At 43.4% G+C, this 17,500-nt stretch overlaps 1 protein-coding gene across 1 annotated transcript in view; it reads left to right on the top strand.

Annotated features, from left to right (window-relative positions):
• Positions 1-17,500, top strand: part of LOC143300005 (uncharacterized) — a 21,908-nt gene that overhangs the window by 225 nt on the left and 4,183 nt on the right. The window contains exons 2-9 of the mRNA XM_076613560.1: positions 288-386; positions 611-739; positions 1,714-1,797; positions 10,980-11,213; positions 13,385-13,615; positions 14,158-14,253; positions 16,049-16,180; positions 17,276-17,387. Of these exons, the coding sequence (XP_076469675.1) occupies positions 288-386; positions 611-739; positions 1,714-1,797; positions 10,980-11,213; positions 13,385-13,615; positions 14,158-14,253; positions 16,049-16,180; positions 17,276-17,387 (1,117 nt within the window). The remainder of the gene's footprint in view (positions 1-287; positions 387-610; positions 740-1,713; positions 1,798-10,979; positions 11,214-13,384; positions 13,616-14,157; positions 14,254-16,048; positions 16,181-17,275; positions 17,388-17,500) is intronic.

Below are 17,500 nucleotides of genomic sequence, written 5' to 3'. Positions count from 1 at the left end.
GCGACGAAACTGATGATGATGATGATATGTCATGACCTAGATTTTCTTTTTTGAAGTATAGGTAACAGAGACAGTAATCTATATCACAGCCGACATTATCTTTCCTGAAGTGTAGGTTTTAAAGACAAACACATGTCATAACCTAAGTTATATTTGTTGAAGTGCAGGATATAGAGACAATAATCTGTGTCATCACCTCCATGGCATGAAGTATTTGAACTCAAATGCTGTGACGAACTTTGTTTCTTTACATTTGCTTGGAAGGACTGTTACGTTTTGTCAACCAGGGTGCAAAGCAGGTTACTATGGTGACGCGTGCGACCTACCATGCAGAGGTCATTGCCATGACAACACGTGTGACCCCGTGAACGGCATTTGCCTTGAGGGTAAGCTCCTCGGAATCCCATTTTTAGAACATAAATGAAAGAATGCATGAGTGAACGAATGAATGAAGAGAGGAAGGAACGATGTCGGTGATTGTTGTGGAGGACATTGTAGTCTTGCCACAACAAAAATTACATGCAACAATAATGGCAATGATGATGATAATAATTGTGTGTGTGTGTGTGTGTGTGTGTGTGTGTGTGTGTGTGTTGGAGAAAATCCTCAGGCTGTGCTGCTGGCTATTTCGGGCGGAACTGCACAAACAAGTGTGGACAGTGTGCGTGCAACAGGGAAACAGGACGCTGTGTAGGCGGCTGTCTGTTCGGATGGAAGGGGGAGTTTTGCCATGTCAACAGTAGGTGGTTCTGTCTGTCTGTCTGTCTCTCTGTCTTTGTCTGTCTGCCTGTCTGCCCTCTCTCTCCCTCTCTCTGGCCGTTTTATAGACTTCAAAGTGGTAGCTAATCAGGACAGTCATAATTGTCCGTTTTGCGCTTTCTTTTGATTTCCCCTGGATATTAAACCCTTTGAGATTAATTATTTCATATGAATGTTTTGCGTCAGCCGTCCATGTTCAGATTTACTCTCTTAATGTCAGTCGGGAATTAATATTTTGACGAAAAGACTTGTGTTATTTGTGCACAAAACAATAGCCTTACGACAAAGCTCTGTTGACAATACGAAGCAAAAATTATAGGTTTAAGGAGGTTTTGCCTTTTATGCATATTTTCACCCCTGCAGCTAAACCATTCCAGAGTTCTCCCTTTGACTCTCTCTCTCTCTTGGTGTGTGTGTATGTTAGTGTGTGTGTGTGTGTGTGTGTGTGTGTGTGTGTGTGTGTGTTACTCGCTTCCGTTTCGTACAGATGTGAGCGATGTTGTGTCTCTCAGTTTGACGCTGTGTTATACTTGTACATCATACATGTATTAAGTATAACAACATTTATATGCCTATGTGTTTGTGTGTCTCTTAGATCAACGGCAGATGTGTAAGTCGGTCAAAGTGCTAATGTCTTCACCGTTGGAAAATAAAGATTCATTCATTCATTCATTCATTCTCTCTCTCTGTCTGTCTTTTTTTTTTATCTCTCTCCCTCGCTCTCTCTCTCCCTGTCTTTCTTCCCATGAACGGTAGTTGCCCTATGTTTTGAGTATGCTTCTTTTATAATTAATTTTCTCTTAGTTCCAACTTGTCAACAATGGGGAAGTGGTGATGAGTGGCAATGGCTCGAACTTGTGTGTCTTTAAAGGGCTAACAGTTACTGAACGTGTTGGTTGTGTTAAAAGGAAAGTCAGATTTGAACTTGACGCCCGTGTCATTAATTTCTCGCAGCTCATGAGTGCGCATGCGCCGATCCTGCTGACGGAGGCTGTGATGACATCCCTGGAGTGTCGCCAGATGGCGTGGTGAACAAGGGTAGGTTTAACTCACTCAGTACGGCCAGTCCTCTCTTCTCCTCTACACAGACCCCTCGGATGTCCAGTGGGTGTCTGAATTACCCAACCTTTAGCTTCCGTCGTCAGAATTGTGGTGTTCTTTGTCAACATTCACCTCTTCAGTATAAGAGCCTTCCGCTTGCAATATTTTGATGATGGTAATTGGGGTGAAACGCTGTAAACGTCGTCTCTTTCGCCGTTCGTATGGAGAGAGTTAAAAGGGGGCACGAAGTAGAATTATTTCCACAGGACCAACGCCTTGACTACACCACACCCCCATGGATAAGACCACAGCCACGAACAACGTGACCTTAAGGGCGTCACGCCGATAGGTCGTTAAACTCAACTCTACCCGGAATGATTTTCATGCTGCAAAAACTGGGCAAACTTGTAGCAAATGATTACAGAACCACGCATTCAACTGAACATGTCTGCGAAGGAGAGCAGTCATACTGATTTTAACTATCAGCATTACAGAACCACGCATTCAACTGAACATATCTGCGAAGGAGAGCAGTCATACTGATTTTAACTATCAGCATTACAGAACCACGCATTCAACTGAACATATCTGCGAAGGAGAGCAGTCATACTGATTTTAACTATCAGCATTACAGAACCACGCATTAAAGTGAACATATCTGCGCAGAAGAGCAGTCATACTGATTTTAACTATCAGCATTACAGAACCACGCATTAAAGTGAACATTAGAGCAATCATTTTGATTCAAATTAACTGTCAGCATGGCGCAATACATGGTACCGCCATATTGAGCTTGGCAGAAAGATGTCCATTGTGACGTGACATGAACTGGTGGATGAAGCGCAACGGGTTAGAACAACTATGAGAAATAACGGGTGTTCAGTGATGAAACGTAGGGCTCATCACATCCATCGTTTTCAAAAGCTGCGACTGTCAAGTCATTGTCTCAGCAGCATGTGCCTTCTTCTGGCACGACGGAGCTGGCAGACACGCAGTTTCCACATTGGCACTCACAACTTTGAACTGTCCGTGTTGCTGTCGTTTGAGCAGCTTGTTTTAACTCTTGTTCCGTAAACTCGGGTTCAGTATTGTATGGAATTAGACCAAAATCCATTCCAACACAGTCCTGACATAGTGTTTTTTGTTGTTGGGTTTTTTTTTTGGTTTTTTTTTCTGTTTTTGAAAGTCTTGGCGTAGTATATATTTTTTTTAACGATTTCGTTTCGATCTGCTTCATAAGGCCGCCATAACCAAAGACGAGTCTCTGTATTTGTGACGTTACAACTTAATGCAAAATGGCGACCTCCATGACAACTCGATGTTTCGCTATTAAATGACGTGTGTTTGGTTTTTTTCCCCAAAATACACATTTCTTTGCTTTAAAAAGTAATGGAGTGCCGTCATTACCTACAATCTATTTATGTAAGCCATTTAGTCAACCCACTTCGTGTTCCCTTTATTTTATTTTTTGACATGTGTTTCTGTCAGTTGTATCCCCCGTGGGGATGCCGGGGGTCTTTCAGTATAAATAGCATCCCCGCCTTCTGGAAATTCTGTGCTAGAAATTTCCTCTTTTCTGTCACTCTCTTTGTTTCTGCCTTTTTTTCTATCCTCACTATTGTCTCCTTTTTCTGCCTTCCCAGTCCATTCCCCTTTCTTTTGTCAAGCAAGCCATGACACTTTTTTTCTCTTTTCGACAGTCTATGATGTACTATCTGTGCTGTTTTGCTCTGGCGATTAGGTAGTGAGATGTAAACACTGGGATGGGCACTCGCTGCCCATTCTGCAGTGTTATTTGCCTATATGGCCTTTCTTGTGTATTTTTGTTTGGCTTTGAAGCATTGTTTTTTTGGTTGTTTTATTATTATTATTATTTACGATTTTTTGTAATCTGGGGATGATAAATTAAGCGGAATGGCTGGCGTCCTCAGCATGGCCTAGTCTTATCTGCCCAAAGGAGCTAAATAGTTGAGATACTGTATCATGAACTGTGTTTTGTGGGTTTGTCTTAGTGTTGTTTTTTGGGGGGTGGGTGTGGGGGGGGGGGTGTTGTAAATGTGACAGTTTTGTGTTGACGCGGTTGAGCATTTGTATGGTTTGACAGTCCTGATATGGCCCTGTGCGGTCGGCTGGACTATAAGCAACAAGAATAAATAAAGAATAAATATCAGTTGTATGAGTCACACTCAACCATACATCACATACTGTTTGCTGTCAAATCGAATTGTGTTGACTTCATCATCAGATAGTAACCCAGTTGTGGTAAATATACGTGTAATTATAGGAAGTAGATATACGCGTGATGATGATAGATTGGTGAAGGGATGGAGGTGGTGCAGAGAAATGGTAGTTTTATTCAACGTGTTCATTTAGTTGTTCATTCATTTATTTACTTTTCATTTCGTTTCATTGTAGTGTGTTGTGTTATTCTTTGTCACAACAGTGGAGCGATGGCCTAGAGGTAACGCGTCCGCCTAGGAAGCGAGAGAATCTGAGCGCGCTGGTTCGAATCACGGCTCAGCCGCCCGGATATTTTCTCCCCCTCCACTAGACCTTGAGTGGTGGTCTGGACGCTAGTCATTCGGATGAGACGATAAACCGAGGTCCCGTGTGCTAGCATGCACTTAGCGCACGTAAACGAACCCACGGCAACAAAAGGGTTGTTCCTGGCAAAATTCTATAGAAAAATCCACTTCGGTAGGAAAAACAAATAAAACTGCACGCAGGAAAAAATACAAAAAATGGGTGGCGCAGTAGTGTAGCGACGCGCTCTCCCTGGGGAGAGCAGCCCGAATTTCACACAGAGAAATCTGTTGTGATAAAAAGAGAAATACAAATACAAATACAAATATTCCTCTGCCTGAAAGTTGGGCTACTCTGCCGGCGGGGAAGAGCGCGTTGTCACAGTGAATGGCTACACATGTTTTTTGTTGTTGCTTTTTTCTGTCTGCAAGTGTATTTGTGTTACTATCTAAGCTGATTTTTCTACAGAACTTTGCCAGGAACAACCTCATTGCTGCCACCGTTTTTTTTCTGTTGTTTGTTTTTTCACGTGCGCTAAGTGTATGCTGCACACGAGAACCTCGGTTTCTTATCTTATCTAAAAGACTAGTACCAAGTTTATCATTTTCTTTTCTCCTTCTTCTTTGGGGTATCAGTTTCTTTTCTCTTTCTTCTTTAGGGGTATCAGTTTCTTTTCTCTTTCTTCTTTAGGGGTATCAGTTTCTTTTCTCCTTCTTCTTTAGGGGTATCAGTTTCTTTTCTCTTTCTTCTTTAGGGGTATCAGTTTCTTTTCTCTTTCTTCTTTAGGGGTATCAGTTTCTTTTCTCCTTCTTTGGGGTATCAGTTTCTTTTCTCTTTCTTCTTTAGGGGTATCAGTTTCTTTTCTCTTTCTTCTTTAGGGGTATCAGTTTCTTTTCTCCTTCTTTGGGGGTATCGGTTTCTTTTCTTCTTGTTCTTTGGAGGTATCAGTTTCTTTTCTCCTTCTTCTTTGGGGGTATCAGTTTCTTTTCTCCTTCTTTGGGGGTATCAGTTTCTTTTCTCCTTCTTCTTTAGGGGTATCAGTTTCTTTTCTCCTTCTTCTTTGGGGGTATCAGTTTCTTTTCTCCTTCTTTGGGGGTATCAGTTTCTTTTCTCCTTCTTCTTTGGGGGTATCAGTTTCTGTTCTCCTTCTTCTTTAGAGGTATCAGTTTCTTTTCTCCTTCTTCTTTAGAGGTATCAGTTTCTGTTCTCCTTCTTTAGGGGTATCAGTTTCTGTTCTCCTTCTTCTTTAGGGGTATCAGTTTCTTTTCTCCTTCTTCGTTGGGGGTATCAGTTTCTTTTCTCCTTCTTCTTTGGGGGTATCAGTTTCTTTTCTCCTTCTTTAGGGGTATCAGTTTCTTTTCTCCTTCTTCTTTAGAGGTATCAGTTTCTTTTCTCCTTCTTCTTTAGAGGTATCAGTTTCTTTTCTCCTTCTTTAGGGGTATCAGTTTCTTTTCTCCTTCTTCTTTAGAGGTATCAGTTTCTTTTCTCCTTCTTCTTTAGGGGTATCAGTTTCTTTTCTCCTTCTTCCTTAGGGGTATCAGTTTCTTTTCTCCTTCTTCTTTAGAGGTATCAGTTTCTTTTCTCCTTCTTTAGGGGTATCAGTTTCTTTTCTCCTTCTTCTTTAGAGGTATCAGTTTCTTTTCTCCTTCTTCTTTGGAGGTATCAGTTTCTTTTCTCCTTCTTTGGGGGTATCAGTTTCTTTTCTCCTTCTTCTTTGGAGATATCAGTTTCTTTTCTCCTTCTTCTTTAGAGGTATCAGTTTCTTTTCTCCTTCTTCTTTAGAGGTATCAGTTTCTTTTCTCCTTCTTTGGGGGTATCAGTTTCTTTTCTCCTTCTTTGGGGGTATCAGTTTCTTTTCTCCTTCTTCTTTAGTGGTATCAGTTTCTTTTCTCCTTCTTCTTTAGAGGTATCAGTTTCTTTTCTCCTTCTTCTTTGAGGGTATCAGTTTCTTTTCTCCTTCTCCTTTGGGGGTATCAGTTTTTCTCCTTCTTTAGGCGTATCAGTTTCTTTTCTCCTTCTTTGGGGGTATCAGTTTTTCTCCTTCTTTAGGCGTATCAGTTTCTTTTCTCCTTCTTTGAGGGTATCAGTTTCTTTTCTCCTTCTCCTTTGGGGGTATCAGTTTTTCTCCTTCTTTAGGCGTATCAGTTTCTTTTCTCCTCCTTTGGGGGTATCAGTTTCTTTTCTCCTTCTTCTTTGGGGGTATCAGTTTCTTTTCTCCTCCTTCTTTGGGGGTATCAGTTTCTTTTCTCCTTCTTTGGGGGTATCAGTTTCTTTTCTCCTTCTTCTTTGGAGATATCAGTTTCTTTTCTCCTTCTTCTTTAGAGGTATCAGTTTCTTTTCTCCTTCTTCTTTAGAGGTATCAGTTTCTTTTCTCCTTCTTTGGGGGTATCAGTTTCTTTTCTCCTTCTTTGGGGGTATCAGTTTCTTTTCTCCTTCTTCTTTAGTGGTATCAGTTTCTTTTCTCCTTCTTCTTTAGAGGTATCAGTTTCTTTTCTCCTTCTTCTTTGAGGGTATCAGTTTCTTTTCTCCTTCTCCTTTGGGGGTATCAGTTTTTCTCCTTCTTTAGGCGTATCAGTTTCTTTTCTCCTTCTTTGGGGGTATCAGTTTTTCTCCTTCTTTAGGCGTATCAGTTTCTTTTCTCCTTCTTTGAGGGTATCAGTTTCTTTTCTCCTTCTCCTTTGGGGGTATCAGTTTTTCTCCTTCTTTAGGCGTATCAGTTTCTTTTCTCCTCCTTTGGGGGTATCAGTTTCTTTTCTCCTTCTTCTTTGGGGGTATCAGTTTCTTTTCTCCTCCTTCTTTGGGGGTATCAGTTTCTTTTCTCCTTCTTTGGGGGTATCAGTTTCTTTTCTCCTTCTTCTTTGGAGGTATCAGTTTCTTTTCTCCTTCTTTGGGGGTATCAGTTTTTCTCCTTCTTTAGGCGTATCAGTTTCTTTTCTCCTCCTTTGGGGGTATCAGTTTCTTTTCTCCTCCTTCTTTGGAGGTATCAGTTTCTTTTCTCCTTCTTTGGGGGTATCAGTTTCTTTTCTCCTTCTTTAGGGGTATCAGTTTCTTTTCTCCTTCTTTGGGGGTATCAGTTTCTTTTCTCCTTCTTTAGAGGTATCAGTTTCTTTTCTCCTTCTTCTTTAGAGGTATCAGTTTCTTTTCTCCTTCTTTAGGGGTATCAGTTTCTTTTCTCCTTCTTTAGGGGTATCAGTTTCTTTTCTCCTTCTTTAGAGGTATCAGTTTCTTTTCTCCTTCTTCTTTGAGGGTATCAGTTTCTTTTCTCCTTCTTCTTTGAGGGTATCAGTTTCTTTTCTCCTTCTTCTTTCGGGGTGTCAGTTTCTTTTCTCCTTCTTCTTTGGGGGTATCAGTTTCTGTTCTCCTTCTTCTTTAGGGGTATCAGTTTCTTTTCTCCTTCTTCTTTGGGGGTATCAGTTTCTTTTCTCCTTCTTTGGGGGTATCAGTTTCTTTTCTCCTTCTTCTTTAGAGGTATCAGTTTCTCCTTCTTCTTTCGAGGTATCAGTTTCTTTTCTCCTTCTTCTTTGGGGGTATCAGTTTTTCTCCTTCTTTAGGCGTATCAGTTTCTTTTCTCCTCCTTTAGGGGTATCAGTTTCTTTTCTCCTTCTTCTTTAGAGGTATCAGTTTGTTTTCTCCTTCTTCTTTAGGGGTATCAGTTTCTTTTCTCCTTCTTTCGGGGTATCAGTTTCTTTTCTCCTTCTTCTTTAGTGGTATCAGTTTCTTTTCTCCTTCTTCTTTAGAGGTATCAGTTTCTTTTCTCCTTCTTCTTTAGAGGTATCAGTTTCTTTTCTCCTTCTTTGGGGGTATCAGTTTCTTTTCTCCTTCTTCTTAGAGGTATCAGTTTCTTTTCTCCTTCTTTGGGGGTATCAGTTTCTTTTCTCCTTCTTCTTTGGGGGTATCAGTTTCTTTTCTCCTTCTTCTTTGGGGGTATCAATTTCTTTTCTCCTTCTTCTTTAGAGGTATCAGTTTCTTTTCTCCTTCTTCTTTGGAGATATCAGTTTCTTTTCTCCTTCTTCTTTAGAGGTATCAGTTTCTTTTCTCCTTCTTCTTTAGAGGTATCAGTTTCTTTTCTCCTTCTTTGGGGGTATCAGTTTCTTTTCTCCTTCTTTGGGGGTATCAGTTTCTTTTCTCCTTCTTCTTTAGTGGTATCAGTTTCTTTTCTCCTTCTTCTTTAGAGGTATCAGTTTCTTTTCTCCTTCTTCTTTGAGGGTATCAGTTTCTTTTCTCCTTCTCCTTTGGGGGTATCAGTTTTTCTCCTTCTTTAGGCGTATCAGTTTCTTTTCTCCTTCTTTGGGGGTATCAGTTTTTCTCCTTCTTTAGGCGTATCAGTTTCTTTTCTCCTTCTTTGAGGGTATCAGTTTCTTTTCTCCTTCTCCTTTGGGGGTATCAGTTTTTCTCCTTCTTTAGGCGTATCAGTTTCTTTTCTCCTCCTTTGGGGGTATCAGTTTCTTTTCTCCTTCTTCTTTGGGGGTATCAGTTTCTTTTCTCCTCCTTCTTTGGGGGTATCAGTTTCTTTTCTCCTTCTTTGGGGGTATCAGTTTCTTTTCTCCTTCTTCTTTGGAGGTATCAGTTTCTTTTCTCCTTCTTTGGGGGTATCAGTTTTTCTCCTTCTTTAGGCGTATCAGTTTCTTTTCTCCTCCTTTGGGGGTATCAGTTTCTTTTCTCCTCCTTCTTTGGAGGTATCAGTTTCTTTTCTCCTTCTTTGGGGGTATCAGTTTCTTTTCTCCTTCTTTAGGGGTATCAGTTTCTTTTCTCCTTCTTTGGGGGTATCAGTTTCTTTTCTCCTTCTTTAGAGGTATCAGTTTCTTTTCTCCTTCTTCTTTAGAGGTATCAGTTTCTTTTCTCCTTCTTTAGGGGTATCAGTTTCTTTTCTCCTTCTTTAGGGGTATCAGTTTCTTTTCTCCTTCTTTAGAGGTATCAGTTTCTTTTCTCCTTCTTCTTTGAGGGTATCAGTTTCTTTTCTCCTTCTTCTTTGAGGGTATCAGTTTCTTTTCTCCTTCTTCTTTCGGGGTGTCAGTTTCTTTTCTCCTTCTTCTTTGGGGGTATCAGTTTCTGTTCTCCTTCTTCTTTAGGGGTATCAGTTTCTTTTCTCCTTCTTCTTTGGGGGTATCAGTTTCTTTTCTCCTTCTTTGGGGGTATCAGTTTCTTTTCTCCTTCTTCTTTAGAGGTATCAGTTTCTCCTTCTTCTTTCGAGGTATCAGTTTCTTTTCTCCTTCTTCTTTGGGGGTATCAGTTTTTCTCCTTCTTTAGGCGTATCAGTTTCTTTTCTCCTCCTTTAGGGGTATCAGTTTCTTTTCTCCTTCTTCTTTAGAGGTATCAGTTTGTTTTCTCCTTCTTCTTTAGGGGTATCAGTTTCTTTTCTCCTTCTTTCGGGGTATCAGTTTCTTTTCTCCTTCTTCTTTAGTGGTATCAGTTTCTTTTCTCCTTCTTCTTTAGAGGTATCAGTTTCTTTTCTCCTTCTTCTTTAGAGGTATCAGTTTCTTTTCTCCTTCTTTGGGGGTATCAGTTTCTTTTCTCCTTCTTCTTAGAGGTATCAGTTTCTTTTCTCCTTCTTTGGGGGTATCAGTTTCTTTTCTCCTTCTTCTTTGGGGGTATCAGTTTCTTTTCTCCTTCTTCTTTGGGGGTATCAATTTCTTTTCTCCTTCTTCTTTAGAGGTATCAGTTTCTTTTCTCCTTCTTCTTTAGAGGTATCAGTTTCTTTTCTCCTTCTTTGGGGGTATCAGTTTCTTTTCTCCTTCTTTGGGGGTATCAGTTTCTTTTCTCCTTCTTTAGAGGTATCAGTTTCTTTTCTCCTTCTTCTTTAGAGGTATCAGTTTCTTTTCTCCTTCTTTAGAGGTATCAGTTTCTTTTCTCCTTCTTCTTTAGAGGTATCAGTTTCTTTTCTCCTTCTTTGGGGGTATCAGTTTCTTTTCTCCTCCTTCTTTAGAGGTATCAGTTTCTTTTCTCCTTCTTCTTTAGGGGTATCAGTTTCTTTTCTCCTTCTTCTTTAGAGGTATCAGTTTCTTTTCTCCTTCTTCTTTAGAGGTATCAGTTTCTTTTCTCCTTCTTTAGAGGTATCAGTTTCTTTTCTCCTTCTTCCTTAGGGGTATCAGTTTCTTTTCTCCTTCTTCTTTAGAGGTATCAGTTTCTTTTCTCCTTCTTCTTTAGAGGTATCAGTTTCTTCTTCTTCTTCTCTAGAGGTATCAGTTTCTTTTCTCCTTCTTCTTTAGAGGTATCAGTTTCTTTTCTCCTTCTTCTTTAGGGGTATCTGTTTCTTCTTCTTCTTTCGAGGTATCAGTTTCTTTTCTCCTTCTTCTTTAGGGGTATCTGTTTCTTCTTCTTCTTTCGAGGTATCAGTTTCTTTTCTCCTTCTTCTTTAGGGGTATCAGTTTCTTTTCTCCTTCTTCTTTAGGGGTATCAGTTTCTTTTCTCCTTCTTCTTTAGGGGTATCAGTTTCTTTTCTCCTTCTTTGGGGGTATCAGTTTCTTTTCTCCTTCTTTAGGGGTATCAGTTTCTTCTTCTTCTTTAGAGGTATCAGTTTCTTTTCTCCTTCTTTGGGGGTATAAGTTTCTTTTCTCCTTCTTCTTTGGGGTTATCAGTTTCTGTTCTCCTTCTTTGGGGGGCGAGGGGTGTGCTTTTCTAGCAGTTGTTTTGAACACGGGCCCTCATGTTTGACCCAGAAAACGTGGCCTTCGGTAAAAACGCCACCATGTCCAGTCGCTATAGGGACGGCCAAGGCATTTCGGCTCCAGCCTGCGCAGCGGTGAACGGCAGAACCATGACTCAATACCGAACTCTGAACCAATCACAGTCCAACTGCGTGCACACTGACGCTTACGATTACTCCCCTTGGTGGAAGGTGGACCTGGACCGTCCCTACACTGTCACTGGGGTGACCATCTACAGGCGAGCAGGTGAGGCGTATGGTGGGTGGTTAGCGTCAAAAGGATGTGGTAGTAATGTCCAGTGTGTGTGTGTGTGTGTGTGTGTGTCCCTTGCCACGAAGGTTTTATTTATTTTCTCATTACATGAAATTTCACAAAGATTTTTTTTTAAAGAACTTTCACACACATCAAATAATGTTCAAATCAATAATGATTAATGTTGTAAGATTACAATGACACAAGGTAGGTTTGTTGTTTTTTTCCAACTCTTGAGAAAAAGCAAAAGAACATACAACGCGGTCTGTATATTTGGGTGAAAGGGGGGTAAAGGGGGGGGGGGGCGGGGGGGGGGGGGGGCATGTCGGTGGAGAGTGTAATTGTCTGCCCCTCTATCTGTCTGTTACAGAACGTGAAACATCCCCACATGTCTTTGCTGCTTCTGTTTTTGTGGCCCAGAATTTGGGACGTATTCTTTTCTACATGTGCCTGATAATAAATGGTGATCTCGTTAAGGGGCCTATCACCTCTCCCGCCAGACTGAACACTTTCATGTTGTTTGTGCCGTCAGACTATCACCTCTCCTCCAGACTGAACACTTCATGTTGTTTGTGCCGTCAGACTATCACCTCTCCCCCAGACTGAACACTTCATGTTGTTTGTGCCGTCAGACTATCACCTCTCCCCCAGACTGAACACTTCATGTTGTTTGTGCCGTCAGACTATCACCTCTCATCCACACTGAACACTTCATGTTGTTTGTGCCGTCAGACTACCACCTCTCCCCCCAGACTGAACACTTCATGTTGTTTGTGCCGTCAGACTATCACCTGTCATCCACACTGAACACTTCATGTTGTTTGTGCCGTCAGACTATCACCTCTCCCCCACACTGAACTTTTCATGTTGTTTGAGCCGTCAGACTATCACCTCTCCCCTAGACTGAACACTTCATATTGTTTGTGCCGTCAGACTATCACCTCTCCCCCAGACTGAACATGTTGTTTGTGCCGTCAGACTATCACCTCTCCCCCAGACTGAACATGTTGTTTGTGCCGTCAGACTATCACCTCTTCCCCATATTGAACGTGTTGTTTGTGCCGTCAGACTATCACCTCTCCCCCAGACTGAACATGTTGTTTGTGCCGTCAGACTATCACCTCTCCTCCACACTGAACACTTCATGTTGTTTGTGCCGTCAGACTATCACCTCTCCCCCAGACTGAACATGTTGTTTGTGCCGTCAGACTATCACCTCTTCCCCATATTGAACGTGTTGTTTGTGCCGTCAGACTATCACCTCTCCCCCAGACTGAACATGTTGTTTGTGCCGTCAGACTACCACCTCTCCCCCAGACTAAACACTTCATGTTGTTTGTGCCGTCAGACTATCACCTCTCCCCCAGACTGAACATGTTGTTTGTGCCGTCAGACTACCACCTCTCCCCCAGACTAAACACTTCATGTTGTTTGTGCCGTCAGACTATCACCTCTCCCCCAGACTGAACATGTTGTTTGTGCCGTCAGACTACCACCTCTCCCCCAGACTAAACACTTCATGTTGTTTGTGCCGTCAGACTATCACCTCTCATCCAGACTGAACACTTCATGTTGTTTGTGCCGTCAGACTATCACCTCTCCCCCAGACTGAACACTTCATGTTGTTTGTGCCGTCAGACTATCACCTCTCCCCCCAGACTGAACACTTCATGTTGTTTGTGCCGTCAGACTATCACCTCTCCCCCAGACTGAACACTTCATGTTGTTTGTGCCGTCAGACTATCACCTCTCATCCAGACTGAACACTTCATGTTGTTTGTGCCGTCAGACTATCACCTCTCCCCCAGACTGAACACTTCATGTTGTTTGTGCCGTCAGACTATCACCTCTCCCCCCAGACTGAACACTTCATGTTGTTTGTGCCGTCAGACTATCACCTCTCCCCCAGACTGAACATGTTGTTTGTGCCGTCAGACTATCACCTCTCCCCCAGACTGAACATGTTGTTTGTGCCGTCAGACTATCACCTCTCCCCCAGACTGAACATGTTGTTTGTGCCGTCAGACTATCACCTCTCCCCCAGACTGAACATGTTGTTTGTGCCGTCAGACTATCACCTCTCCCCCAGACTGAACATGTTGTTTGTGCCGTCAGACTATCACCTCTCCCCCAGACTGAACTTTTCATGTTGTTTGTGCCGTCAGACTATCACTTCTCCTCCAGGAGACTGGCTGGAGGGCGGGTGTGGGTGGATGACCACCTGTGCTACACCTTCCCCACCTCCAACAGCACGGAGAGGCTGGACGCTCTGCGGCACAAGGTCAGCGTGACATGCGCGCAGCCCCTGCGAGGTCAGGTGATCACCTTCGCCAAAGATGGCGACGACCACCACCACGAGTTCTACAGTATCAACATTTGCGAGTTTCAAGTGTGGGGTATGTGTCTGTGTGTGTGAGTGCGTGCGTGCGTGCGTGCGTGCGTGTGTGTGTGTGTGTGTGTGTGTGTGTGTGTGTGTGTGTGTACGCATGTGCACGTGTGTGTGTGTGTGTGTGTGTGTGCGTGGTGCTGTGAAATGGTTGTGGTTGTTGGTGGTGTGTGGTGTCTGTGTTGCCTATTTATGATGGACACCCACTGAAATGACTCAGCAGTAGCACAGGGTCTCCTCTGTTGTGTGGCCTCTGAGCGACCTAATATTAATACTTCCCTGTGGACTGCCAGTGATGGAACTGCGGCAGACGAACCCGGGTGTGGCTGTGTGTTTGGGACTTGGGATGAGTGGTGTGCGGGTAATGGCATTATGACGGCACAAATAATGAGACAGGAAGAAATTATACAGCTAAGATAAATAAAATCCATTGATATGTGTTTGCGTGTGCTTGTGTCTGAGCACATTATGTTTTCAGTGGGAACGGAGGTGCATGAATGCGTGTGTACGTGTTCCTTGCGTAGAAAATCTGTCAACAACTGTCTGTTGCAGTGTGCAAGGCGGGGTTCTACGGGGAACATTGCAACCAGACCTGCACTGACTGTCCTGACGATCTGTGTGACAATCACTATGGCACGTGCTTGAAAGGTTAGAAATGAACCAGCCCAGTCCCTTTCTACTCTCTCCATATGAACGGCGAAAGAGACGACGTTAACAGCGTTTCACCCCAATTACCATCATCAAGATATTGCCAGTAGAAGGCTCTTATACTGAAGAGGTGAATGTTGACAAAGATACCACAGTTCTGACGACGGAAGCTAAAGGTTGGGTCATTCAGACACCCACTGGACATCCGAGGGGTCTGTGTAGAGGAGCAGAGAGGACTGGCCGTACTGAGTGAGCTAACCTGTCCTCCTATACAACAACACACCAAGTTCTTTTTTTGGTACTGCACCACTCGCAGTTTCTTAGATAACTGTATACTGATATCATAATTTCTTCATGACTGAAAGTTCTGTGCTTTTGCCCCTGACTAACCTATCCTCTTATAAACCAACCTTACCGAGTACTGCTCGTCTCGCATTTTGTTTGACATAATTATGTATACTGCAGTCTTATTTCGTCATGCCTGGAAGTTCTGTCCTTTGTCCTTTGACATGCGGCAGTTCTCTCTTTGACAGGGGTGGTTGCGCGAGCGTGCATGTGTCCATGTGTGTGTGTGTGTGTGTGTGTGTGTGTGTGTGTGTGTGTGTGTGTGTGTGTGTGTGTGACAAAACTGGCTCACACACCAAAAAGAGTTGGTGGGTACATTAATTCATTACTTTATGCAACATAAGTGGGGCGATGGCCTGGAGATGATGCGTCCGCATAGGAAGCGAGAGAATCTGAGCGCGCTGGTTCGAATCACGGCTCAGTCGCCAATACTTTCTCCCCCTCCACCAGACCTTGAGTGGTGGTCTGGACGCTAGTCATTCGGATGAGACGATAAACCGGGGTCCCGTGTGCAGCATGCACTTAGCGCACGTAAAAGAATCTACGGCAACAAAAGGGTTGTTCCTGGCAAAATTCAGTAGAAAAACCCACTTCGATAGGAAAAACAAATAAAACTGCACGTCGGAAAAAAAAAAGAAAAAAAAGGGTGGCGCGCTCTCCATGGGGAGAGCAGCCCGAATTTCACACAGAGAAATCTGTTGCGACAAAAAAGAGAAATACAAAATACATTGAAATTAAAGACCACTGTCAGCTAAGTAGACACGCACACTAAACCCATCCACTCTGTTACCCCAACCACTGCTACCATTACAACCACCACCACCACCACTACTGCTGCTGCTACTACTACTACTACGACTACGACTACTAATACTGCTACTTGAACCGCCCCCATAACCATCCACCCCCAAATCCGCCCCCTGACACACAACCCAGAACACACACACACACACACACGCCGCTCCCTCCACCCCATTCCTTCCCCAGGTGATGGGGGTTCCCCAGGATGCGGGCAGTGTGCTGGGGGCGGGGCCTGTCGCCCTGACAACGGCCACTGTCTGTGGGGGTGCCGTCCCTCTGGCCTCCTCACTCCCCTCTGTCTGCAGCGTGAGTGTCCGTGTGTGTGTGTGTGTGTGTGTGTGTGTGTGTGTGTGTGTGTGTGTGTGTGTGTGTGTGTGTGTGTGTGTTGCGCACATGTTGCGTTGACCATTGCCAGTTACGCACAAAATCGTTGCCCGTTAACTGTTGTAGTTGCCCAATGATTTTTTCGCATTATCGGTAATGAGCAATTACCGCGGTTGAGCACAAAACACACGCACACACACACAAATCTATCTATCTGTCTATCTATCTATGTATGTATATAACATGTGTATATATGTATATGTATGTGTGTGTATATCTATCTATCTATTTATCTATCTATCTCTCTCTATATATATATCCCCAGCCTGCCCCAACAGAACTTACGGTCCAAACTGCCAGGAACATTGCGGGCAGTGCAAGGACAACGCCCCTTGTGACGTCACCACGGGTCACTGCCAACACTGTCAGCCTACCTTTCTCTTGCCCTTCTGCAAAGGTGGGTTCGGAGAGAGGGTGGGACGAGCTAATGCACTCGCTTGCTTGCTTGCTTGCTTGCGCGCGCACACACACACACACGCACGCACGCACGAACGCACGCAAACACACACACTCACACAGATATATACGCACACGCATACATTTTAATAATGTGTATGCATGTGTGGTGCTAGGTCATACTGAGGAGTTGCTCATCTTCGGCCCACACAGTTTGTTGTGTGTTTCGTATGGCTCTGTGCTTGGCTTATTTCAGAGACTGACATTAGCATACAGCTTGGCTAAGAGCAAAGTGAGAGCTGTATGATCAGTGGTGTCTCCAATGGTGACACATATATATATCTACAACCAGCCTGACACATTTATTTACACTCATCCATCGCATGCTGCAGGGTTATCACAGTCACCACCATCATCGCCGCCATCATCATAACCACCATCATCGTCACCACCATCATCGTCACCGCCATCATCGTCACCACCCATCATCGTCACCACCATCATCGTCACCGCCATCATCGTCGCCGCCATCATCATAACCGCCATCATCGTCACCGCCATCATCATCACCACCATCATCGTCACAGCCATCATCATCACCACCATCATCATCACCACCATTATCGTCGCCGCAACGAAATTTGAAAGCACAGTATGATCCAGAAAAAACAGCCGAGGAAAAAAAAAAAAAGGTGAAGAAAAAACACCACTACAAAACAAAACAAACACACACACACACAAAAAAAAACATTGAGTTTTGTTTTGTTTTTTTCCCCAAATATCACCCACATTTCACCCTCATTTGCCCAGTTTCCCCCAACCCTCCATTCATTCACATCTCCCACCCCTTCTAACCGATCATACTCAAATTTATTCATAAATACTTCAACAAAATGTCTTCAATCACCGATATGTGTGACGGGACATTAAACAAAAATTCCTCCTCCTCCATGTTTTTGGATCCGATAGGTTTATTTACGAGTCATCGAACTGTTTGTTTGTCTTGTTCATATCGGTGTTGTATGCTTCCGAACCTGTTTTTCTTTGGAAGCAGCAGGACATGACCTTGACCCCTGATTATTTTTGTTCTGTCCAGAGGTGAAGGGCCAAGGTGAAGGTGGTCACCATGGTTACCACATAGAGAGCGGAGTTCTGGCGGGCGCCGTAGCAGGAGGCCTGGCTCTGATCGCTGTCCTCATCCTGGGAATGTCGGTTCCCTTAGTCTGTCTGTTCCTGTGTTTGTCTCTCTCTCTCTCTCTCTCTCTCTCTCTCTCTCTCTCTGTGTGTGTGTGTGTGTGTGTGTGTGTGTGTGTGTGTGTGT

Source organism: Babylonia areolata, chromosome 25 (assembly GCF_041734735.1).
Source record: "Babylonia areolata isolate BAREFJ2019XMU chromosome 25, ASM4173473v1, whole genome shotgun sequence".
NCBI classification, from domain to species: Eukaryota; Metazoa; Mollusca; class Gastropoda; order Neogastropoda; family Buccinidae; genus Babylonia; species Babylonia areolata.
The sequence above is the reverse complement of the archived record's forward strand: the minus strand, read 5'-3'. Positions and strand labels throughout refer to the sequence as shown.